The sequence below is a fragment of the Primulina tabacum genome, chromosome 1 (assembly GCF_025594145.1).
Source record: "Primulina tabacum isolate GXHZ01 chromosome 1, ASM2559414v2, whole genome shotgun sequence".
In the NCBI taxonomy this organism is placed as follows: domain Eukaryota; kingdom Viridiplantae; phylum Streptophyta; class Magnoliopsida; order Lamiales; family Gesneriaceae; genus Primulina; species Primulina tabacum.
In genome coordinates, this window is record NC_134550.1 from 55408724 (window position 1) to 55433645 (window position 24922).

Here is a 24922-nt window from a genome sequence, read left to right on the forward strand (position 1 = left end):
TGGTAAAAAAAAGTAGATGTTAGATCATGTATTTGAGACGAGAAAGATAAAATAAAAATAAAATAAATTAAGTATGTATATTGAGAACGGGAGAAGAATATTATTATAATAAATTAACAATTCACCAACTATTTTAAAATGGATTACAAACTAATAATATCTCGAATTAAAATCTTCTATTTTCCATCATCATTTATCTTCCAAAATGATATCAATAAACAAAACATATAATTCATGAAATAACAACACATTAATTATTTTTAAAAATACTAATATTATGAATTATTGTACTCCTCTTACAAATGATCAATAAAAATTACTCACAAAAATTTTTTCAAATTGAGCATGCTTGTTAACTGTCATGCTAACATATGGGGTGGTGAATAAAAAAATAAAATGAACCAAAACATAAATTTAAAAAAATAAAAAAAAGATTATTATGTAATTTTGGAGGATAACATTTTCCTAATTTATGTCATCCAGCAAAAAAACCTATGCTCCATTCCTACCGTGATATTTAGAATAATGTCCAAAAAAAGACCAGATATGAAGACTGATTGGAGCAAAATCCGTCCTCTATTTTGAAAACAAAATTCTGGTCCTAAATTTCAAACTTAAAACAGTACGTTCAAATTTGTTACAAATTACAATATTATTATTTGCAAAAATCTTCACAAATATTTCACCACTGTCCAGCATTTCCATTACTATTTAGGATAAAGATTTAAATATATTTATTATTATTATTTTAGACTTTCATTAAACCGGATGTCAGATTCTCATTGGGATACCCCCAACCAGTCCCTGAAAAATATTTAAAAACTTGCGACAAATCTTGTTAAATAATAGGTCTGCGATTGCTTCTGTCAAAAACACTACGCCCTGCCTCACTTTTCATTAATTTACCCAAACATTCGTTTCAATGCCATCCTTTTTCATTCCCATGCATGTCCAAAATTTTCTCCCAAATTTAAAATTTTACTTCATTTTCAATTTTTTAGTAAGTTGATTTTTCAAGAATATGTCTTTCTCAAATAATTTGATATCGTAAGAATGAAAGAGTTTGACAGAAAAAGTATAATTAACATTATATTCTCCTTTCTCCAAATTACTGTGGAATAATCTGATTGCCTTGATGCATCAAAACCAACCCAAAAATAATAATAAAAACAAAACAAAACAAAACTGCAGAAAGATACAAAAGCCATTTTCCTTGCATTACATTGATAGGCTAATTAATTATATTTTATAACATTAAAAAAGAAAAAAGAAAAAGAAGCATGCAATACTCTTTTTAAATATAAATTCAATTCTTTAAAGGAAGAAATTCAAAAAATTGGAAAGGCGTAGCAGCAGTAATGTCAGCAGTATCAATGGCTGCACCAGATAAATCATCTTCAATATCCTTCTTATCACCTCCGACAGGGAACAACTGAAGGGTTCGTGCCTCTCCTACACCAATGCCGGTGGCGGCCGGGTGGGGAGGATCTCGGGCGTCAGCGGAGACGAGGGTGGCTGCATCAGGTAGCGTGGGAGATGAAGGAGACAAATGCATAGTATGCCACGTGGCATTCCTCTGGAGAAGGGTCCTCCTCTTCTGTGATTCTGTGTCATCACTATCGAACTGTAACCATCCATCTGTTTTACATTCTGTCTCTGTCACCTTCGCTGACCCATTTCTTGAAGTTTTCTGATAATTCATTGCATTAAGTCAATATATTAACTATTTATCGATTAGCATTGCTATCAATGAAATATGAGAAAATATGGGGAGTGCTCAAGTGGTTTACATCACGCCAGATAAAATAAAAAAATAGTAGTAAGCAGACCGAGACTGGAATTGTCGATAATATGACAAAGAATGAAAAACGTGTAAATTATAAAAATTAAAATGTAATTTCCACAAGAAATTTATACATAGTTAATACATATACATATATATATATATATATATATAAATATATATATATATTTCGTAGAAGTATCAGAGCCAAGGTCACATGTTCGATTCTCATTGCCTGCAAGGAGTGCAATTATTGAGAGACAATTATTGAGAGGGAGATTGTTGGATGAAATAATTGTCCCTGCTTGGTAGAGCGATCGAACCGTGGTGCTTGAGCTGCTGTGTTGTTTAAAAGATTTAAGTTGCACCATTACCACTAGCTATAGCTCTTGGTAAAGCGGTAAGCATTCGGTCCTACAATGATTGGACCAAATTTACTAAAACTTTGAAATAATTGAACCCTTGTGAATTTTAGATATTTTAAATAACAACATTGACAGGCAATTAATTAATTTAGTGACCCAATGCCTACTAAAATAATGTGTGTAGGCTTTATATATACACATTTATGAAAAGTCGGTTGTCTTCATTTTATATGCCTTTTAACTTGATAAGTATACAACCCAAAGTTTTTTCATGCAGAGGGGTGAAAGTGTCATTTGGCCCTATACACACACATACATGCATATGATGTATATGTATATATGTATGTAAATGTTGGCCATTTCAAAATTCGAATATTGCAATGAATGAGCACGACACCCAAAAACCCTAGCAATGTTTCATAACAATAGCGCAGCAGCCCCTCGACAGGAAGGAAGGTATGCATGCAGCCTTTGACGCTTCTTTTTAATCCAAAATCAATGACTAAACAAAAAACGACATTGTTTTCTTTTAAAATGTTAGAATAGTAATCATTATTATTACCTGAAACCACCAAAAGTTGAATGTAATAATCAATCATGTGCTTAATTATTCTGATCTGATTAGTGGGAGAATGGGATAGCTTTTTTAGAAATCTGAATTGCAAAAAAAGGGAACATCAAGTAAGACAAAGGGTAAAAGATAGCAGCAGAAAACAGACCTCTGTATTTGTAGTAGATTTTGTGGGAGGTGCCCAGTTTTTGGTCTCTTCACCTGCCCAAAAATATTTCAACTTTATATTACAAGTCAAGAACTTCTTGGAAATGGAAACAATTATCCAAGAGGTCCGAAATCGAAAGAATCTAATCGTGAAGGTTTATACTGGTTGGTTGGATATTGATTAGTAACGCCCAGAAATAAGTGCCAACCAACTTATTGAAACTGAGTTGCGGGCTATGTATTTCTTTGAAGAAGTTTACCTTCCGATTCTTTCTTCTCGCCATTTTCCATGTTGGTGTGGGGGGGTTGTTTACCAGTGGGAGATTCGAGCTGCCGGCGCCATTTCTGCCTTTCTCTAGCCTTGTGATTCTGAAACCAATAGAACACGTTTTTCCCCTCAATCTTGCCGTATCGACGGAGCTTCGCGGTGATGTGTTGGATTTGTTCGGCAGAAGGCGTCCGAGTGCCCCTTCTGTATAGTTCTTCAAGGGTTCGAAGTTGCTCCGGAGTTGGATTCCATCTTGAACTCACCGCAACTTGTTGTGTACTACTTAACTCTCTCTTATTTTGCTCCGTAGAAATCACTGCTTCAACAAGAAATAAACAAAAAATAGTTACTCAATAAACATTTAACCTACATATATCACGTGTTAACAAACAATTAATGAAAGACTGAGAATTGATGACTTGCCAAGATGATGATGATTCAGGGAAAGAAAGTCAGCGCCGTGGACGAGGTTTAAACGAGGAGAGTTAGCGGTGGCGGCGGCTGGTCTCGGCATAAGGGTTCGGAGCTTTCGACCACTGAATGAATCTTGAAGGGTGGTGAAGTCTCCCCCATCATTATATCCCATCATCCACATCGAACAAGTTGGTTATGGAAAACCAAGAATATTGTTCTTTGCTTTCAGTGCCACTGTGGTTCCATGATCAACCAGTGCAAATTAATACTAGCAATTATCCATGATCAAAACTCAAGAAAAGTAATTGGAAATTTGTATGCAAGTTTAATTATAAGATCATAAAGTAGGGTTTCATATGGAGAAGCAACGTAGTAGGTAAGCTAGCTAGGCAAAAAAAAGATTATATGGATTTCAGAGAAAGAGATTGAACAAAACCCACAAAGAGAGGGAAACAAAGGAGGAGTAGGGGTGTTCTTTTGTTTAAATTCATTAAGTTGACCAAGGCTAGAGGGGGAAGTGGCAGTCAACGAATCAAATGTAATATTATTAATTATTAATCGGGAAATTTCATTTTTTATCGTATCATCGATCAATTCATAGTTTTAGTCCACCAATTTATATCTTTTTTCCCTAGTTTTAGTTTTTTTTACTGAAATGCTGACAATGATGTCAGTATCATCAATGTTTTCGCGGAACATATTATCCTTTCTCAAGTCTTACATCAACAATCAATCAGATGAAAAATTATTAAAATTAAAAAAATTTACATACTAATAGACCGAACCGTAAATTAATCGAAAACATGATTAAAAAAATATCTCTCCCTCATTTATCATATATAAATATGTAATTTTCATTTTATTGAATATTTTTTAAAAGAAAGGCTTGGAATTGTGGGAGGGGGAGTGCATGGATAATAGTGAAGGAAAAACGACGTGACGATGATGAGGGTTATCATAAGGCTCATCACCGCATTTATTGTTCTTCTGTCTGTCTCTGACTCTGTCTCTCTCGTGCCTTTCATACTTATTCTCGATCCCAACTGCTCTTTCCACACAAACCACACTTTTTGTCCCCATTTCAATCCCTTATTCTTTTATATATATATATATGTATATTAAAATTCAAAAAACCAAATCTTCTATTATTTGTACATATGTATATTTCCATGGCAGAGTCAGAAAAAAATTTGTTTGTTTATTAAAATTAAAGAATATAAATCTATCAATTTGTCCGGTTGATCAGACGACACATAAAAATTAAGAAATCGTGTGCGATATTATATATCTAATAGACGAATACGTGTAATATGAGTGATAAAAAAAATTTATTTTCCGACTTTTAATCATGAAGTGCGGTTCAACGGAACTTAACTCTAAAATAAAAATGATGTTGGGGAGGGTGATGAAATGAGGCTTGTGTCAATTTTGGTGTGAAAAAATGGTTGTTCGACAATTAAATGATGCAAACAATGTAACACCTTTTCGTGCTAACATAAATACGGTTTATTTCATCTTACCTATGTGGGTATTGCCTTCATGATAGGATGGATGGCTAACATTTGTCCATGTATATATAGGTCCCACTTTTTTTTTTAAATTGTATGTGTGCCAAGATCTTACCCGTTAAAATGAAGTGAGGGTAGTGCCCACATAGATAAGATCTCATTAATATTGTAATGGTTTATTTCATCCTACCTATGTGGGTATTGCCTCCATGATAGGATGGATGACTAAGATTTGCCCATGTATATATAGGACCCACTTTTTTTTTTGAAATTGTATGTGTTGCAAGATCTTACCCTATATAATGAAGTGAGGGTAGTGCCCACATAGGTAAGATCTCATTAATATTGTAATGGTTTATTTCATCCTACCTATGTGGGTATTGCCTCCATGATAGGATGGATGACTAAGATTTGCCCATGTATATATAGGACCCACTTTTTTTTTTGAAATTGTATGTGTGGCAAGATCTTACCTTTTATAATGAAGTGAAGGTAGTGCCCACATAGGTAAGATCTCATTAATATTGTAATGGTTTATTTCATCCTACCTATGTGGGTATTGCCTCCATGATAGGATGGATGGCTAAGATTTATCCATGTATATATAAGATCCCACTATCCATCCGTGCTCTACCCCACCATCTTTAACATTTTCCACCTGCATGCCCCTCCCCTAACTATATTTATTTTTTACTGAATGTACTATTTGTGATTTTGTGTGTGTTCTACTCGATTGTTGTTTTAAAAAGTTATGAAACAATAATTCTTAATGTAAAAAAATTGGTCGTAGTTAATTGTTAAGGCGAATTTCAAGTGTTTAGTATAAGTATGGATGAAGATTTGATCGAAATGAATTTTTAACCCACATCACCACTCTTGGAAGGTAAAAATTGCAAAAATTCGGAAGTCTTGCTTATACAGAATAAGTAAATGACATGATGCCGACAATTAGCAAATATACTATCTACCAATAAAAAAACTCAAATTTAACAGTAGACATCAAACACCATGGCAACAAAGATTTCATTGAATCCCTTCCAGGGATACAAAATATCAACTTCAGTTCGTCCTCTATCAGTAACGTCCAATACCCCAAACTCGAATGACCCCATCCGTGTAACCGCTGAAAAGTGTGCTTCCATCAACACTCCAATTGAGGCAAGTGCAGAAATTGATCTACATCAGACCATGGACAATATCAGACATCATTAACACATCCCATCCATCTGTTTCTCAAATATATATTTTTGCTTTTCTGCGTTCTTATGGCATGTTTAACAAACATGTTTTACAAAGGACGCGTGAAAAGAATGTTCCAGTAAAAAACTGTTGCAACAACCAAGACAATAATCCCAGTTTCGTTTTTGCAGTACCAAGATAGCCTTTAGTCTAAGTTATTATAATTATGATCCACTTAATCAATCCACCTTCTCAACCCATACGAGGACGGCTAAAGACACTGATCGCAATACCACACAAAGCATAGTCCCCAGTGACAGGTTCCTATACAAAATCCACGACCAGATGACGACCTATAATGCAACTTGACATAGAATTAAGGACTTTTAACCTCCAACAAAGTAGGAAAATGTAAAACCACAAAAATTCAACATGCTAGACCTCACAAAGCATAGTCTCCATTGACAAGTTCCTATACAAAATCCACGACCAGGTGATGACCTATAAGGCAATGATCGACTTGACATGGAATTAAGGATTTTTAATGGAACTAATCATGCAAAAATGTGCAGATATAAACTAGGTATCAATGGTCGACAAAATTTCAAGTATTATCTTCCTTACGCTCTTCTCAGCCTAAATTAGTTTCCACAGGGCTTGATTTCACAACTCCGTAATAATTAGATAGCGAAAGTAATGGCATCATTAATCACTAAGAAAAGAAATAGTTGAATCACTAAGCAAGTGAACCAAAGTCAAGAATTACAAATACAAAATGGCACAAAGAGCAACACAGAAGACAAAAAAACACTAAAATACTAAAGAAATACAACCAAAAATGGCACAAAGTGCAACAATGAAACTAATATGCAGGGAGTTCATGTGTACCTTGTTTTTACAAGCAGAGGTTTGATCAGTCCCCTCAGCAGTCATCTCACTCTCCTGTTTCAAATCAACCTTAAGATCCACAACAACACTCTTGCTCTCCAAATCCCAAATCTTGATGCTACTCTCTGTTGCAGCACATAACCAGTACCTATTCGGGCTGAAGCACAGAGCATGAATAACCGATCCAGCCTCCAATGAATACAAACGCTTCCCTTCCGCCAAATCCCAGAGCAAAATCACCCCATCTTTCCCACCACTCGCGCACAAACTCCCATCAGGAGACACTGCTACAGTGTTTACGTATCCACTATGGCCACTAAGTGTTGACCTCAGCTTACAATTAGATAAGCTCCAAATCTTCACATTTTTATCCCAAGATCCAGAAACAATCACGGGCTGGAGGGCATTCGGAGAAAATCTTGAACACAACAAGATAAAGGCTACGGGAATTAGAATACTGTTTGTATCGTTAAGATTTAAAGTTAACAACAATCTAAGAATTTCAATCATGCTTCTGGAATTTAAATTCACGATTCCCATGGCAAGGAAATGGAAATGTATCAAAATCGCTCAAAGAACGCAAATTTAACCAAAACCGATCCATTGAAAAGACATAAATATTCCACATGATCGATCCCACAGCAACTGAATAAAATAAATTTACCAGTTATAATCAACAAAATACACACCACTTGTAACCATACCTAACACAAGAAACCCAATCGGAGTGGGAATCCTGATCTTGAATCGTATACTTGCATTCCCCGAGCGTATTCCAAAGCTTAATCGTCTTATCCCTGGAAGCCGAGACGATTTGGCGGTTATCGATGGAGAAAGCAACAGACAAGACGTCTTTAGTATGACCCACAAAGCGGCGAGCAGTGTTCCCAGTCTGCAAGTCCCACAGACGGAGCTCTCCATCCCAGGACCCAGAGAGGGCGAACTGGCCATCGGACGAGAGAACAACGTCCTCAACGAAGTGACCGTGTCCCGTGAGGCGGCGGCGTGCCACACCATATGTCTTGTCCTCCTTAGTAAGGGACCAGATAATGAGGGACTTGTCACGGGAAGAGGAGACGATCATGTCGGTGTTATCCACTGGCGTGGCGATGGCCGTGACCCAGTCGGTGTGGGCTCGCATCGTGCCACGGAGGATCAACTGTTCTTGCGCCATACTCGCCGCCGCACTGGTTGCTTAGCAAAAATGCGAGATGGCGTTTGCAGGAGGCGGGGACGAGGATAGTGTGGTGAATCTGTGCGTTTGCATATATCAGTCGGGAAAATTAGGGTTTTTGGCAACATTGGGTTTCAGGGGTTTGGAACTTGAACTCGAGTTGGACCCAAAATCGGCCCAATGGTAATAGAAAAATGGCCCAACGGGATCACATTTTTTTTAAGCAAACATGCCTGGGCGAGTTTCGGACGTACAGCACATAGAGATTATATTAAAATTAAAATTTTTAAAATGATAATTTTTTATATTATAAGATCATTTAAAATTTTAAAATATAGATAAATATAAATATTTATTTTTATTAGGATATTGTAGTTATAGATAAAATATAGATTTACTAAAATAAGTTATTATGATTTTGTATTGAATAAAAACGAAATATAATATGGATATTATATATAGGACGAAAATATAGTTGAGTTTTATATGCAAAGTTCGCAAGAAAGCATAATCAGGAATCAAATCAAATCCTTAAATAAATTTTTTTGAAAAAACTCTTTGTAGATCTCAAAAGTGGGGAAGAATTATCCTATAATAATTCAGATAGCATTCTTTATTATTACATTAATAATTAATAGTTACGTATATCAAATTTTAATTTTTTTTCCGATTCAATATATTTTAAAAGATTGTTACACCAATAAAAGCCCAACATATAACAATCAATCATTACTAAAACATGAAATGTCACATGATTTTTTCTTTCTCGTAGGTACATTGTATATGTTGGCAAAAATCCGTGTGAAACGGTTTCATGAATCGTATTTTGTTATACGATATTTTATTTGGGTCATCTATAAAAAAGTTTTACTTTTTATGCTGATAGTATTACTTTTTATTGTGAATATCGGTAGGGATTGACTCGTTTCACATATAAAGATTTGTGAGACTGTCTCACAAGATACCTACTCGTATATCTTTTATAGTATCAAAACATTTAATTTTAATATTTTATTATTATTCATAAGTTATACCTAGATGTCTAAACGAACCGAATCGAGTCGAATACGACGAAAATTTGAAGACACGAATTGGTTCTGATCGAGTTCGAGCTCGATTCGAAGTACGAAAATTTTAAAACACTTGGCTCGAATTCAGTTCGAATTAAAGCTTGAATTCAAATTTGCCTCGAAAGATTCGAACATGTTCGCGAACTATTTGAATTATTGTTAAAAAAAATACTCACAAAACTCGAAATTTATTTATTTAATATATAATTATATTATAATAAATCATTAAAGCTCGAGCACATTACGAACTATCGACAAAATAATTTGGTTTCGAGTTGGACTTGAAAAAAGTTCGAACATGTTCGAGTTCGATATGAATTCGATAAGCTCGAATATGAATCAAATATTTTTCGAACCGGTTCGAAAAGCTCTCTAACCGGCTCGGTTTATTTACACTATTAGTTATACCGTTGTTTTTTTCCTGATTATTAAAAAGAAGAGTAACATTCTTAGTTCAAAAAAATTTAAACCGTAACGTTCACAAAAAACCATAAAATACTAAAATCGAAACAAATAAGAGAGATAAAATGTTTTCATGATGATTCATGAATTTGGACTTTTTTTTATTTATTTTAGCTTTTAAATTTCTAAAAGAATAACCAGGCACACATAATATATATTAATAAAAGATGTACACGTGAATACTGTATTATTATTATTTTTAATTTGATCAAATAATACTAAACAATTAACACAAAATTATTTTCAATTTAGAAGAGTTGTTCTATTTAAAAAAGGAGTTTTGTTTATGTTTTTTCTACGTAAAATATGGATTGACTTGAGGAGGTTTTTTGTATGGTAAGAAAATTAATTATGAAATCAATTATATTTTATTTTCCTAATTACACTAAGGGTCTCACAATTAAGTCATTGGATACATAATATTTATCGCAATTAAGGTTAAAATTGTTTTTCTAATTGCACGTGTAAACAATTCAAACAATAACATCCTACTCATGTTCATTATAGATAAACCAGATAAATCAATATATATCATTCTTTGCATTTTACCTTCTTCAATTACGAACATATTTTTTTTTCTCTAAATATCATATATAATCAAGAAATACTAAAAATAAAACAAATATATCATTTACAACAATTACATCATGAGATTTTGATATTATCTTGTCATATTTTGTATTGAGTTTACATGAGACAATAAAAGAAAAAATTGTATTAAATTTTTGTGTTATACAAATCTCGTTGTATGTGTAGTATGACTCTGCAATTAAGATGAGTACTACATCGGGAGTTGTACTCCTTTGTATAAGATGATATATCAATGTAAATTAAAAAATACTTATAAATCTATCATTTTTTGTTTCTAAATGAGATGATCGATCTACCATCTTGTAAAAAATAAGCCCTACAACAGGGATTATTCCATCCTACTCTTGCTGGCAGTTCCATCCTACCCGTGCAGGCACTGCCAGCAGGGGAACATGAAATTTTTCTGGCCCAATTTTTTTTTTTTTTTCCCCTCAAGTGGAATCCAACCATTCATATGTCCACCCCATTATCGAACGACCCCTACAACAGATCCCCCCACCCCATAATTAAGTATATTGGCTGTATTTTCACCACATAATAAACAAATGACTCAATGCTGTTACCCTACATCGGGTGAATGTGGTCCATTCATCCTTTCGGAGTTACCTACATTGTATGATGTAATGCAATACAACCAATCTTTGGGTAATAACAAAGTATAGCGTCGATTCGATACCGATCCAACCCGTCCTTACTGATAAATAAATCTTCCTAAATTTGAATTAATTAACATTTATAAATAAATATATATGAAAAGAATAGAATCCAATGGTCGAGTAAATTAGCTTCAACAGAACGCTGCTTTCTTCAGAGACCAAAAATGGTAAAGCAAATCTAGAGATAGATTCACAACTCTACTTGCATCAGCTAGCCATTTCATCCTTCGTCTGCATGCAGAATCAGGAAAAGATGCAGTTAGCGAGATCCACGGGTGTGTGAGTGTGTGTGTGTGTATATATATATATATATATATAATATCACATAACCAAACAAGAAAGATGATCAATTAAAGAACAAGAAACAATTACCAAAATTTATCTGACACCATATATTTCAAAGCTAGCGGATCTTGGAAAATCAAACCGGATTCAGGAGTAGAGGGGAAGCTAGAAGTGTAGAGCTCCCTTCAATCCAAAGAAGGATCGAAAATGGGTGGATTCAAGCTCCTGACATATGCAAACCACAAACCCATCCAAAGTCAACATCTCGGATAATGGATAGGGCTGAGGGATCCATAGGTCAGCAGCTTAATCTTCCCGGAAAAATCCTCTATTGGACTTCAAGGAGCTCCGCTCTTCAACTTTAATCTCCAAGAAAGAAAAGAAAACAAAAAACTAGCTAGAAGAATCATCCATACATGAATGCAAGAAAATCACATGTTTTGGGTGAAATTAGTGCGTATAAACCAGATCTAGCTAGGGCCGTGAAGATATTCATGAGAAAGACCCATAGGACAGATCCCATGAGCAAATGAAAATTTGTGCCTGAAAAGACAAGAGTTTAAACTTGGAAACAGCTACACCAGTGACTATCTATGGACGCTTGGCGTATCCAAAGTCATCCAAGAAGACGAAACCCTAGCTACCACAAGAAGAAAGACCAGTTAAAGATGCAAGGACTATATATAAAGGAAAGAGATTGCTGATAAGATAGGGTGGGCGAGAGCCTCTTGAGTGGAGAGAAAAATAGCAAGTGGGAAGGGGTAGGCATGCGGGCAATCAGTTGATATAGAACTCAACCATCTCCCTACTTATACAAGTTTATATCAACCAGATGACGCAATAAGTTGTTTAATTGCGTATTTATATTTTATATTATTTTAAATAAAAAATATATTTGCGTAGATATCTTTATGTGTATGTTCTATATTATTTTAAATATTTTAAAAAAGAACTCTTTGCATAGGACTGAAAAGTTTGGCGAAAATTGGGAAGAGGTAGGAATAGGGCTAATTGATTAGATTCCCTTTGCTTGAAAATCACATGCGTGTGTACAAGAAAAGGAGAGAGCTTTATAATTATTTATTAATTGTAAAGTTAGGCCTAGCTAGCTTTGACTGGGAGAGGGGAGGGACACCCAAAAATTACCATTAAATAGTCTGTCCAACATTATGGAATGGGGAAAGTGTATGTGCTGTCAATGCCCATTCCAACTGTATTCCATTGTCCGGTTGCTGCAGTTGTGTTTAATTGGTGCGGTTCGTATATAGTTCCTATGCATGCATGGGATAACTAGCCACAATATGTCTTGATCCTTGATTTTTTTCTTTTCTTTTTTTTATTACAATTCACGCGAGGAGGAGATCGAATCTGGGGAACCGGCTAATCCGACAGATGATGAGATCACTGGACTACAAGCCCGGTCTAGTCTTGATCCTTGATTCATTTTGATTTTATCAAGACATCTCTTTTATTCATTTGGGTTTTTACCATGTATATGTGTGTGGTTGTATGTGTTAACAAGATATAATAACATCATCCCTCTCTTTGTTGAATCAAAATGATTTTGACAAAGTTATTTTTACATGTATTGATATTTATGCAAGAAACCGTGTCTCTTGAATGTATTGCTCGATAAACATAGTCGAGATATATACTTGTATCTTATCAATTGCATTTCCAACCATGACATGTGATTGAATTCATTCCGATTGTTCATGGATCCAACTTTTTTGCACATTCACTTTTTGTAACATTCCTCGATTAATGAATGTTATATATAACAATTTGGTTTTGATCCACATGATATAATTATCGATTTTAAATCTTATCACAACACTATGTCTTCTAGTCGAAACTAATTTTACTATTCTTGCATGCTCACCTAGAAAATTGTCTATTAAAAATGTAATAGTCAATGAAAAGGGACATGGACAAGATATGTCAAAGATTAAATAGGATTGATCTAACTCCATCCATATAATCAATGCCTCAAAGTCTGCTTAGATATTGTTTAGCCCAAATCTTGGAAGCCCATAAGCAAAAGCCCACCAGATGAAAGCTCATGAGAGTTGCAGTTTGTGGGGACCCGGGCTCTAACTCAATTCTTTTTGGGATTAATTGGATTTTTGCTAGAAAATGTGGGTCAAAATTTTGCTTTTAACATTAAATCAAGTGTATATAAATCAAGTACAAGATCTTGCTCTATTTTATTTCAACAAACATAAATACATGTCTTGTTTCAGTACATTCATACAAACTAGTGTTCAAAACAAACTACAGATCATATGTAAAATCACTAGTAATCTTCTACGCCCGAAATCACCACGCTATCTCGATCTCTCATCTCGTCAAGTTCTTCTGGACCCTGATCATGTCCCCCCTGTTGTTATGCATACATACAGACACAACAACAGCCGGAAACTCCGGTGAGAACAAATCCCAGTATAAAACATGTATACATGCATAGACACAAGATAAATCATGAAGCATACTATCATGAATAAATTCAATAACCATATGTCCCATAGTCTATGAAACATAAACAATACAAGTCAAGTAACTTAAATCGATTCATATCTTGGACTCGACTCGTATCTAACTCTAGGGATCCCGGTATGAATAAGACGTAACAAGTCTCCCACCTACTCTCCCAATCGTGGTGGCGGTACGTCTTATTCCTAGACTTCGGTCCTGTCTGTATCGAATGTCTACAATCGGAGTAAATCTACTCCTATGCGTCGATACCACCGAACATCTAGAAACTTAGCAAATCTGCTAATGACTCTCCTATTTTAAATGCTTGAATATAAATCTATAAACAAAGCACAAATAGCTCAAAATATAAACAATCTAGTATGTGATTTTGGGAAACTCAAATCAAATCTAATTCGAGTTGTATCTTCCCGAATCAACATGAATTATACCTTCTTGTCGTATAATCTTTGTCGAGATCGAAGTCTATATCTGTCGAAGCTTGTCTATACCAATCTGAAATGGCAATGTTGAGATATACAATATCAATCTACAACTCAAGCCAATACATATACTAATCAATAATCAATCTCGATACATTTCGACGGCATAACGGCGTAGTTTCTCGATACCGATCAACTCAAATAACATCAATCAATAACAATAACTCACATATCCATCTTAACAAGTCAAAGTCCTCAAGAATACAATGTACCATGTCGAAATCTGCATATTCTCAATCACAATACATGCTGAAAATAATAATAACCGCATAATGTATCCGTTTCTCGATCCGGTTGCGAATATAAGTTCCCAATCATCATAAGAACACATAATATGAATCAAAATCTGATTTCCCCAACATCTCAACTTCAATTCATGCTGAAATGTAACAATACTTACATCCTTAGATAGCCCTTGATGAGAGGAGCAAGAATCTATACTTGGATTGAAGTTTGGATGATTAGATGTTGCACAATCTAAGTTCTAAGATGTAAGAAACCATGAACTTGTCAAGAGAAATCCTCTCGGTCTGCCTGCTGAAAATGGTGATGAAATGAGAGACAACACATCATATATGCATGGCAAGGGCAAATGTCTTCACCTTAACACAACACGTCTCGCGCATATGTGCGACCTCAATCGGCGCATATGCGCGAGACCTACTGGTTTCGACAATCTTCCTTTCAACATCTCGCGCATATGCGCGTACCATCGTCGCAGCATATGCGCGAGGTTCTCTGGACATAACAATTGACTATGCACCTTCTCGCGCATATGCGCGCCCTATCTCGCGCATATGCGCGCCGCGCGAGGTCCTCTGCCTGCCTCGCGCATATGCGCGCATCAGTGTCGCGCATATGCGCGAGGGTACTTTCCTCGCACACATTTCATATATTTTCTCGTCTTTCCCGGTCCGATACAATGCGTCTATAATCACCTTAATTATCAGCAAAACATGTCCGATTATGATAACCAAATTCTCGGGCCTTACAGAGTTGGCCCAAGAAAAGCATGATGTGACGAGTCAAAGCCACTACCAACATGGAAGATCGTGGAATACAGTCTAAACTAACATGCAGAATGTGACACAAAGCAAGGAAAAGAATCAGAAGAGACATCGAGAAATCAACACAATGAGCTACAGCTCTGCAGAATTCTATGTCAATTTTATGTCTGTTATTATTTCAACTTCTAGTTCCAGTAGCAAAGTCTTCTAAATATTCCATATGTTTATCAATCTTCCTTGTCAAACATTGATCAAGTTAATAGCAACATAATTAGATTTGATGTTGTTAATTGATTCCTCCTGTAATTTCATCATATTCATCATTTAATGTTTTCATTTTTGGAGTCATTTCTAAGGAGTTAGAACATACGACAAAATCAAGATCCACAACTTTTGATTAAAGAAGTCAGATTATTTCACAACTTTGGCACGATCACTTGTCTGACACGCCCCGCAATTTCATGCAAAACAGATAGGTAGCATGTTAATTATCCCGTTAGTTGTTTTTCTCATCAAGACATGTACAACTACAAAAGAACCCTAGGTAACCGTAGCATGCTAACTCCTAATGGTTTATTTATCAACAAATTTTCTTGATTTTAAAATTCAAAATATTCTCAAAATGAAGAAAAATAAAAATAAAATTTAAAACTAAGGGTGACTAATCGCTCCATTCAGTTTCCAATCGAATCGAATTGGAGGAATTGAGTCTGCGATGGGTGGAATGTGGCTCCACTTATGTGGTTGCGTTACTTGGACAAAGATGATGCGTTCTTGTTTTGTCTTATGCGGCACTGGTAGGTAAAGTAGGTAGATTATCCGGAATTTTGTTCAGTACTCATCCTTTTGCGTATTATACCCGTGTTGTGATTTTGCGCTACACAAATTGTGGGGATCTGTTGCATTGTTGCTCTATTGGGATGTTGCAACTTGTCCCATCGGAATCAAATGTATTATTATGCTGAATTGAAGTTCTCATTGGTTGATCATTCATAGTCTTTACTCTGTGTTGTGCTTTAATCTCTTCTTCCCTTTTTCGGTTTGAAAATTACAAATATGACATGCATATCAAGAGCTTTCTACAGAGAATTTAGTACAAAGTTTCTAAATATCGATGAGGTGGCTCTTTTAGAAATTTTCATTGTCATTATTTACTAGTTAATGGAGACAGACTCTCAGAACATAGACAGTGTTCCTCTCCGAGTTCAATGATAGCGATTCTATTAGTGTTGATAATTATTAGTCTCACATTTTCATTCAGATGTCTGAATGAGTTCAATGGTGGAAGTTTTGGCTCCATGTACTGAATTTGGTTGCTCAATTCTCAAGCTTGTGAGTTATTTATTTTTGACCAAATTATTTGATTGTGTTTACATCGAAGCAAATATAGCTGTTGCTTCTGAATTTGTTGCCCAGTTGCAGATTCTGGAGCTGCTCGACAATGTGTAGTTTTTTCTTTGATCTATTTATCTATGTTTCTTTACTATTAATCTTTTCATGTGCATATTCTTCTGCTTATTCATGTGCATATTTGTTGTTCATTCATTTACTTACTTTTCTATCCATTTATTTACTCCGATATATAAGTCGTCATATCTAAAGAGGTATGCTTCTCGTGCTAGGCAATTTTTACTGCTGGATACAAGGCTGTTTTGCTCATCCATGCAGTTGTGGAGGATTGAATTGTTGACTTGATGCAACAGATTGATCCCAAAACTAAAAAAAGAAGAAGAAAATGAAACATCTCTTCGTGAAGAATGTTGCAGTTGTTGTATGCCAGATTCAGGTTAACATAGTTTCGCATTTTTCGTTTGTAATAATACTTGTATGTGCTGTTAGTTTATAATTGAGAAATGTATTAGTTTCTTTCTAAAGTTTGTATGATCTGAGTCGAACTGATCTATTAATTTATGAGATGTACATGCTTAAAAAAAGGTGATTGTTCTATGATGTATGTGCTATCTGATGTGTTTTCATATTTCCTAATCTTGCTGAATTTTGTGTTTAGGGGATTGACATAATTTATGTTGCTACATTTTTGCCTCTCAGGTGAATGACTTGATATGTATCGAGAAATTTTCCCATTTTCCTCAACTTGGACGGTTCACTCTTCGTACTGAAGGTTCAAAAATCATTTGGCTTTGTGTAAATCATTATTCTCTGATGCTGCTTACTCAAGTAACTCAACCTTGTTAAGTTTACTTAAAATTCTTCTTTCTGACAGAGAAAACACTTGTATTATTATTTGTAGATCACTAATATGATTACGTTTCTCAAATTTTGTTGTTAATTTTTTTCAATTATACTGGACAAAATATAATTTTATATCACTACGTATTTAAGAAAATTAAAAAAAAAAGATCAACCGTCGCTTTGATTAAAAACCGTCCCTTAATATAGCGACAATTTTGTCGCTTTCATTCAGCGATGGTTAAGTTAAACCGTCGCTTAAATTAGCGACGGCATATATATAACCGTCGCTTAAATTAGCGACGGTTTATATGTAAACATCGCTAATATAAGCGACGGTTTAACTAAACAGTCGCTAATTAGGGAAGGTATTTTTCAACAAAATCGTCGCTAATTTGTAACGGTTATTGAGAAACCGTCGTTGATAGAAGGCGAAGTGACCTCCGGCTATGGACCACCAAACCGTCGCTAAAACCATCGCCTAAAGAGTTAAGCGACGGTTTTAACGACGGTTAAAACTGTCGCTAGCTTTTTTTTCTTTTTTCTTTTTCTTTTCCGGTAGTGGTAGCTTTCTGTTGAAGCCTTGAGTGTGTTTGTTGCTTCTGATTTCTGTCAAACGTGTCTCTCAGACACTGAGAGATCGTGGTAAAAAATTTACTCAGGCTATTGGTCATGTTTAAGGTATGATAGTTTTAGATCATATAAGCTTTATCAATGTGTTCGGCATGAAAATGACAAGATAGTTTTTTCATGCGTGATCGTAAAACATTCTCGAATTTATATGAAATAATATTCGTCTATAAATTACATTAAGATAGAAAAATTCCAAAATATTTTTTTATTTTACGGATGATATAATAAATGTTTTTATTGAGATATGATTGTCATACATAAATTGAAATATTTTTTAAATAGGTTTTATGATATCTATTCAATTAAATGAAGATAAAATATCTTTGTTTGTAATCCCAATATTTTGGCTCATGGATGAATGACGAATAACACATGAGATAAAAGATGATAAATCTCACATGAAAAATAATATTTTTGATATAAAAATTAATATTTGTCACACAAATTTACATATATTATAATATTTTTCATTTAAATATAATAAACAATCTTATTTTAATATGTCTTTTTTACATAAACTATAGGTTAGAAATATATGCTTATTTTAAACTTTATCATCCGATAGAAAATAGCATGTTTAAAATTCTCTAAACCTAAAAAAGATATTTATTCAGGAGTATATAATTAAAGAACGTGTTATCGGAAAAATAAATAAAGACGGTTTCATTTAAGATAAATATATAAGCAAAAGAGGGAGGGTGTAACAAGGTTGATTCAATTTCGTGAGACATATTTTTTATCTGATTTAATTGATAAAAAATATTATTTTTTATATCAAAAATATTAATTTTTAAATTAAATATTAAGTCAATCAAATAGCTTCACAAAAATGCATACATAACAACCGTAGATTTATTGGACCCTACAAGCTCAAGTCATTGGATCTAGCGACAATATAATATAGTAAATAATATATTTTAAATATTTTAAATGTGTATATATATAAATAATAATAAAAATATTTATTTAAGTTTAAAATCTAAACAATACATATAATAAAATATAAATATATAAATTTTAAATTAAAAAATAGCATGTCTCTTGTCAGATAGTCTCACGAATCTTTATCTGTGAGACGATTCAACCCTGGCGATATTCACAATAAAAGTAATATTCTTAGCATAAAAAATAATACTTTTTTATGGATGACCCAAATAAGAGATTTGTCTCATAAAATAAGATCCGTGAGATCGTCTCACACAAGTTGCTAATAAAAAATAAAACTAAAAAACTAACATTACTAAAATAATATTTTTAATAAAGTTCAAAATCAAAATAATCATATATATATATATAACAATTTTTTTTTTAAATTTAGACATAAAAACATTAAAAAATGAATTTTTTAAAAAAAATTAAAATGTGTGAACTGGTCCGATCGATTTTGAAAACACTGCTTCCAACCAACTATAAAATTTGTTAGATATCAAATCTCAATTGTCGACATCGAGTGGTCCATTTGCTTTCCATTCAACATTTCACAGAATTATTGTTCACCTTACTTAGGTGGAAAGTTTCATTTTCACTTTAGGTGTGTGGAGTGGAGCCTTCTTCAATTTATAATTAATAAGAACAATATAAATCAATGGTAAATTTTAACCTAAAAGATGTGCAAAAAAACTTATATATATGTATTTAATAGTAGGAGAAAAAATCCGTTTACAAAAAATTATAAATACTTCTGACAAATAATAAATGGATAATGTATATTAAAAATACAACTATCGACTAGTACGAACAAATGATGAATCAAAGATGTTCATCTTACATTGAAATAAAAATTTATTCTCTATTAAAAGAAGTGTGTCGATCTTTTTATCAACATTTTATAAAACGATTTTGTGATTTGTCCAATATAATTTAATTGAGCAGTGATTTGCAAACTACGATTAATTTCGAAATTATAAAAATAAAATAATAATAATAAAAAACTTGTTCTACGTTGGATTTCACTTTGTAGCCATGATATAGTTGCTGTTTCCTCTATTTCTACCGACAAAACACCATTTTCACTCACACAGAGTGACGCACTGATGTTAGATCCGGCGAATGATATGGTGCCACCACCCTCCTCCCCCTCCGCTTCTTCGCTGTCTTCTTCTGATCTCGACACCGAGGTAGAAATATTGTTCACTCTTTTGATCTTTCCAGTAAAATCCCGCAAATTATCTTGAAAATGAAAGGTGTGTTTTTTTACAGTCAACAGGATCATTCTTCCATGATGGAAGTACCACACTGGGCACCCTTATGGGCGTGACACTCCAGGCCATCACCTTCAGGGCCGCGTCCCAGCGGGAGAATTCCATCTCCGCGGTGACTGTAGGCCGGAGGAGCAGGAAACCGGAGAAAGTCAGGGGAGGGGTTGTGGTGCGGAAGAGGCGGAGGTGGTGGATGTTGTGTGGGGAAGAGGGTGACGCCGCCAGAAGGGCGTCTTTGGGGGAGTATCTGGAAGTGGAGAGGAGGTTTGGAGAGTCGGGCAGTGTAGCGGTGGAGCTGGAAGAAGGGATTGTTCTAGGACAGCCGCGTAATGGGCGGGCTTTGTTTGCTGAGGGGAGGGTCCTACCCCCAGCGGAAGTCGTGGAAGAGTCCCCGCCGACTCCGCCGTCGGGGGTATGTAGATTCTCGGCGTTGGTGGCGGTGGATCGGTGGTGCAGTCTGTGCAGCGTGTTTTAGGATAATGATCAGTGGGCTATCATCTTTTGCCCGTCCTTTTTTTTTTCAACATTTACCATATGGGTCCATTTTCTTTTCTTTTCATTTTTTTTTTAATTTTATCTTTGATTTTTGAGATAAATATTTTTTCTCATCTTGACTTGACATGCATTACCCTTACCAAACATCGGAGAAAATTTTAATCTGCTAATATTCTTTTCTAGGGGTGGTTATGCTTTGTAGACTTTCTCACATTGTGCCTAATGCAATTAACCCATATTTTCGTGTAGTATGCGACAAATCATGGGAATAAAATGGAAGCCAAGAATACATGGAGGTGGTAGTGTTAACATTGGCCTCTATTTGCGTCCAGGAAACGAGGCATGATATTTTTATTGATTACAGACACTTGCATCCGCATATTGTAACAAAAACGTAGCTCAAGAATCATCGAACCTCGTCAACTTTTACGTGTTGTGAAGAGAACATTGAAGCTTGTAAAAAGAAGAATAAGGTTTACTTCCCTGGTGGCATGCGCAAGACTGCAAGACAAAATTTGATGGATGGGAGGGAGGAATCAATATCTCCTACTCTTTCTCGGTTTGAGTCTCTTGATAGCCGTGTATGTTACTGCAGCTGAAAGTGAGTACCTGCACCAGATAAGCATTTTTATTATCACTAGTGAAGAGACTAAAATGGGGATTAGAACTGAAAAAGAAATCAAGATAAAGCCCATCGGAAAAAATTCGAAATTCAAAGAAGTAACAGCACATGTCCTAAAATCGACTCGTACATGTAACAGCCTACATGAAAGAAAACACCACCCCCATCCAAATATGTAATGCTGCTACTGCAAAATAGCAGCAACGAAGTCTTTTCACCCTGGGCACTTGCGTGGAATATGAAATACATTCTGAAAATAAGTTCTCCGACATAAACCATAATACTACTAAAATATGAATATTACTATTGGCACCAAGAAATAATGGGAAGATAAAAGTTTTTCATATATTGGAAAATTTGGGATTTTAATGAGAAAAATACTAAGAGAAAGTCAAATCAAGTTCATTTGATAAAAGATGTACCGAGTACAAAAGGGTGCAAATTTGAGTGAATGACTTACAAAAGGGAAACAGAATGATACATACCAAGTTAATGTATAATTAAGATGGTCTTGTGGCATAACTGAGCTACGGCTAAGCGCATTGGCATGCTTTGGAACAGGGTACGGGCTGATCGCTTTGATATTGTCATTGATAGCTTCCATATAGAGTGCTTTCTCAGAAAGCCCACAAGCTCGAGCAATTGCTGGAACATCAACATAAAACCACTGAGAGGTACCACCGTACCAGGGATCATTTGGTGTCACAAATATACTTGGCTTCTCACTACCACGTATAGCACTAAGGACTTCTACAGAGACGACAGATGCATCATGCTCTTGTCGGCTTTAATACATTGTAATTTTATTTCATAGTTAAGTCATCCATTAAAACTCGTCAAAACACAGAGAAACAAAATTTACAACCTCAAGTTTTTTTGGTTTGTTAGACCAAAACTGCCACCAAGAATTTTTTGCAATGTCGAGTTGGGGTGGATGAATTACTTGACAGGCTATCATCCTCTGAAACATCTAACGCCTTGTCTCTCCAACTACGCGGCACCCACCCTCTATTGACTAACACCGGTGATTGCAGACTGCAAGAAATTCAAGGATATTTTCAAGAAACTTACCTGTATTCTCAAGAAACCATGAAAATAATTGACAATGTATATTGATACATCAAACAACCCTGGATAATTTATAACGAATATAGTAGAAATCAAGGATTGCCACTATCATAGTCATAAGAACAATAAGGAAATCTTTAGTGATAACAGCACAAAACACTTGTGAACTAAAAAAATATTGCCCCTTATCATCGGAATGCGTGGTAATAAAGAACTGTTTTTTAATGTTTTCAGAAAACATTGCGAGAAAATGCGTTTTGGAATATATGCTTGATTTTAACTTTTAAATGATATATTTTTTATTGCAGATGTCACGTCATGAAAAAATGTATTGTTTTGGTGATGTCACACTCTCGTATATCAAGCTAATTTATTGGTTTATGGGGTATTTTAGAGTCTTAAATATGAAATATTGAGTTAAAAGTTAAAGCATAACGGTAAAGGATTTTTGAGTGATGACTAGTTGAATTACAAAAGAACTATTGTGTTAGTAGGAGAAAGAAAAAGCTTTATGCAAATACATGCAAACATTGTCAAGATGTTTTAAATGTTAACTAAAAATTTTGTCCAGCAAACAGATCATGGTTTGGAGACCAAATTCTGCATCACAATGCAAATCTTCTTTTAAAACTTACATTACTTAACATAATTAAATAGCAAAGCTGGAAGGTGGATAACATCGGATAATATTTATTGGCTTGCTTATTTGAATATTCTCTCCAACATTTTGCCTTTCAAGATCACCAAGAACCGGAATGAGGGGTGTTATAAGGTAGTATCCGTTTTCAGTGAGTCTAGAAATGCTCCTTGAACTTGGACCAACATATACTGACTTCTTGTCATCAAAAGCTCCTCTACACTGTATTCTCCCGAACTCCAAAGAATCAGTGTTGCCAATGGAAGACGAAATTTGATTGCCTTTAAGTGGTTCAATTCCAAGTCTACTTTGCCCAAACTCTAGCATTTTTATCTGTACATACAAAACAAGAGGGAGTGGGAGGGACCAGATTTCAACCAAGGCCCATATCCATTTGAGTTATGTAGTGATTATTTATTTTTCCTTAAAAATCCAAATGCAACGAAATTTGTCGCATTCATCAAAATCAACAGACAGTTTGGTTAGGTTCCACGATGATTGTCAAATATGAAATAACTACGTGACAAAGTAATGAGCAATAACAGTTCACTATTCTCACAATTTTGTCCGTTAACTAAAAAATAATCACAGTTTGCAGTTTGTTACTACCACACTCCCAAATATCTTCCAAATTGGACAATATTTTAAAACAGCAGAAAACATGCTCATTCAGTGAAAACAATCCAACACTTCTGTGGAACATATATCCGCAGGTAAGATAGCACGATCCATAAATGAAAAAGAAACAAAAGCTAACTTTTCATGTCTTCTGAAGATCTGCCAAGTGCCAAGGCCAAATTTAATGGCACCTGGTATAAAAAGAAGCAGCTTCGACCATGTTGACCTCCCTCTTTTCTCTGCAAATCCATAAATCAATGAACACCATTGCAGAACAGGAGATCATTTCCCGTCCCATAATAAAAAAGAACCAATTTTCTCATGATATCAACCACTCCCGGAAAAACCCATAAACCCCAGATGCAAAAACAGGAAAAATATCGAATCTTAGGTGGAATATCATTATTCAACTTTGCTCTACATCAGGCACAGAAATAGCTGGGGCGGAAGTGGAATACAGGGATAGTTGTGGTGCCCACTTGAGTTTGACTACTGGACGCACCCGCCGCCGGAGATTCCTTTCTATGAAAGGTGCTGACATAGCGGAGATGGCGACGATGACATCCGGAACATCTTCGTTCTTTTTGGGCACTAGAAGAACGCTGGATCAGTGCAGCTGGTGGAGGTTTGGCGTGTAACTGGACACAGGGTTTAATGATTTTTGAAAATGGAAAAAATAAGAATAAATAAATAAATAAAATTAAAAATCTAATAAAATATTTATAATTAGTTATTTTTTTCTCAAATATTTCATTTTTCATAAATAAAAATAATATTTTCCACCTTTTTCTTAAAAGAAGTTTTTATTTATTTTACCGTAGTATGTCGCATATTAAAAAAAAAAAACTTTTTAACCACTACATATTATATGTACCTAAAGATTGGATGTATAATATATACTAATATACTAAATTATGTGTTGCGTGGTTGTATAATATTTTTTATAATTCATTTAATTTATATATAAATGAGGATCAAAATATAATTATAAAAAATAATAAGAAATTAAACTGTAATTTTGCTATATAAATTGAAAAATAAAAAAATGATCTCAATAGAAATAGAACTTTAACCTAAACCCTTAAGAACAAAGACTCTAACCGCTAAACTACATATAA

The 24922-nt window shown here is 34.5% G+C and overlaps 4 protein-coding genes and 2 long non-coding RNA genes across 6 annotated transcripts; 2 read left to right on the top strand and 4 right to left on the bottom strand.

Moving 5' to 3' along the window:
- Nucleotides 1-1216: 1216 nt before the first annotated feature.
- Nucleotides 1217-4006, bottom strand: LOC142519928 (WUSCHEL-related homeobox 1-like). Its single transcript, XM_075622952.1, has 4 exons — nucleotides 3558-4006; nucleotides 3127-3450; nucleotides 2868-2920; nucleotides 1217-1690 (listed from the first exon to the last, which is right to left on the bottom strand). The coding sequence occupies exons 1-4, from the start codon at nucleotides 3727-3729 to the stop codon at nucleotides 1307-1309; spliced, it is 933 nt and encodes a 310-aa protein (XP_075479067.1). The 5' UTR covers nucleotides 3730-4006; the 3' UTR covers nucleotides 1217-1306.
- A 1897-nt stretch (nucleotides 4007-5903) lies between these two features.
- LOC142551468 (small ribosomal subunit protein RACK1-like) lies at nucleotides 5904-8383 on the bottom strand. The gene is made up of 3 exons (XM_075660726.1): nucleotides 7828-8383; nucleotides 7124-7541; nucleotides 5904-6232 (listed from the first exon to the last, which is right to left on the bottom strand). The coding sequence occupies exons 1-3, from the start codon at nucleotides 8295-8297 to the stop codon at nucleotides 6131-6133; spliced, it is 990 nt and encodes a 329-aa protein (XP_075516841.1). The 5' UTR covers nucleotides 8298-8383; the 3' UTR covers nucleotides 5904-6130.
- A 2823-nt stretch (nucleotides 8384-11206) lies between these two features.
- LOC142519936 (uncharacterized) lies at nucleotides 11207-12372 on the bottom strand. Its single transcript, XR_012813825.1, has 2 exons — nucleotides 11778-12372; nucleotides 11207-11307 (listed from the first exon to the last, which is right to left on the bottom strand). It is a non-coding gene; the product is annotated as an uncharacterized LOC142519936 (long non-coding RNA).
- A 3817-nt stretch (nucleotides 12373-16189) lies between these two features.
- Nucleotides 16190-17546, top strand: LOC142519946 (uncharacterized). The gene is made up of 3 exons (XR_012813836.1): nucleotides 16190-16786; nucleotides 16966-17129; nucleotides 17393-17546. It is a non-coding gene; the product is annotated as an uncharacterized LOC142519946 (long non-coding RNA).
- A 2521-nt stretch (nucleotides 17547-20067) lies between these two features.
- Nucleotides 20068-20923, top strand: LOC142551473 (uncharacterized protein At3g17950-like). Its single transcript, XM_075660736.1, has 2 exons — nucleotides 20068-20283; nucleotides 20366-20923. Exons 1-2 carry the CDS (start codon nucleotides 20200-20202, stop codon nucleotides 20837-20839), a joined length of 558 nt encoding a protein of 185 aa, XP_075516851.1. The 5' UTR covers nucleotides 20068-20199; the 3' UTR covers nucleotides 20840-20923.
- Nucleotides 20924-21186: 263 nt separating this feature from the next.
- Nucleotides 21187-24616, bottom strand: LOC142513635 (surfeit locus protein 1-like). The gene is made up of 4 exons (XM_075619734.1): nucleotides 23281-24616; nucleotides 22367-22516; nucleotides 21967-22266; nucleotides 21187-21468 (listed from the first exon to the last, which is right to left on the bottom strand). Exons 1-4 carry the CDS (start codon nucleotides 23511-23513, stop codon nucleotides 21396-21398), a joined length of 756 nt encoding a protein of 251 aa, XP_075475849.1. The 5' UTR covers nucleotides 23514-24616; the 3' UTR covers nucleotides 21187-21395.
- Nucleotides 24617-24922: the final 306 nt, after the last annotated feature.

Coding starts and splice junctions, on each gene's coding strand:
- LOC142551468 (XM_075660726.1), bottom strand. CDS start 8,297: ATGGCGCAAGAACAGTTGATCCTCCGTGGCACGATGCGAGCCCACACC. Junction 7,542..7,827: donor GATTGGGTTTCTTGTGTTAG/GTATGGTTACAA, acceptor GTTGTGTTCAAG/ATTTTCTCCGAATGCCCTCC. Junction 6,233..7,123: donor CCTCTGCTTGTAAAAACAAG/GTACACATGAAC, acceptor GGTCTGATGTAG/ATCAATTTCTGCACTTGCCT.
- LOC142551473 (XM_075660736.1), top strand. CDS start 20,200: ATGTTAGATCCGGCGAATGATATGGTGCCACCACCCTCCTCCCCCTCC. Junction 20,284..20,365: donor CTTCTGATCTCGACACCGAG/GTAGAAATATTG, acceptor GTTTTTTTACAG/TCAACAGGATCATTCTTCCA.
- LOC142519928 (XM_075622952.1), bottom strand. CDS start 3,729: ATGTGGATGATGGGATATAATGATGGGGGAGACTTCACCACCCTTCAA. Junction 3,451..3,557: donor CCTGAATCATCATCATCTTG/GCAAGTCATCAA, acceptor TTGTTGAAGCAG/TGATTTCTACGGAGCAAAAT. Junction 2,921..3,126: donor CGAGAAGAAAGAATCGGAAG/GTAAACTTCTTC, acceptor ATTTTTGGGCAG/GTGAAGAGACCAAAAACTGG.
- LOC142513635 (XM_075619734.1), bottom strand. CDS start 23,513: ATGCTAGAGTTTGGGCAAAGTAGACTTGGAATTGAACCACTTAAAGGC. Junction 22,267..22,366: donor TTGGTGGCAGTTTTGGTCTA/ACAAACCAAAAA, acceptor AATGTATTAAAG/CCGACAAGAGCATGATGCAT. Junction 21,469..21,966: donor CTTAATTATACATTAACTTG/GTATGTATCATT, acceptor TATCTGGTGCAG/GTACTCACTTTCAGCTGCAG.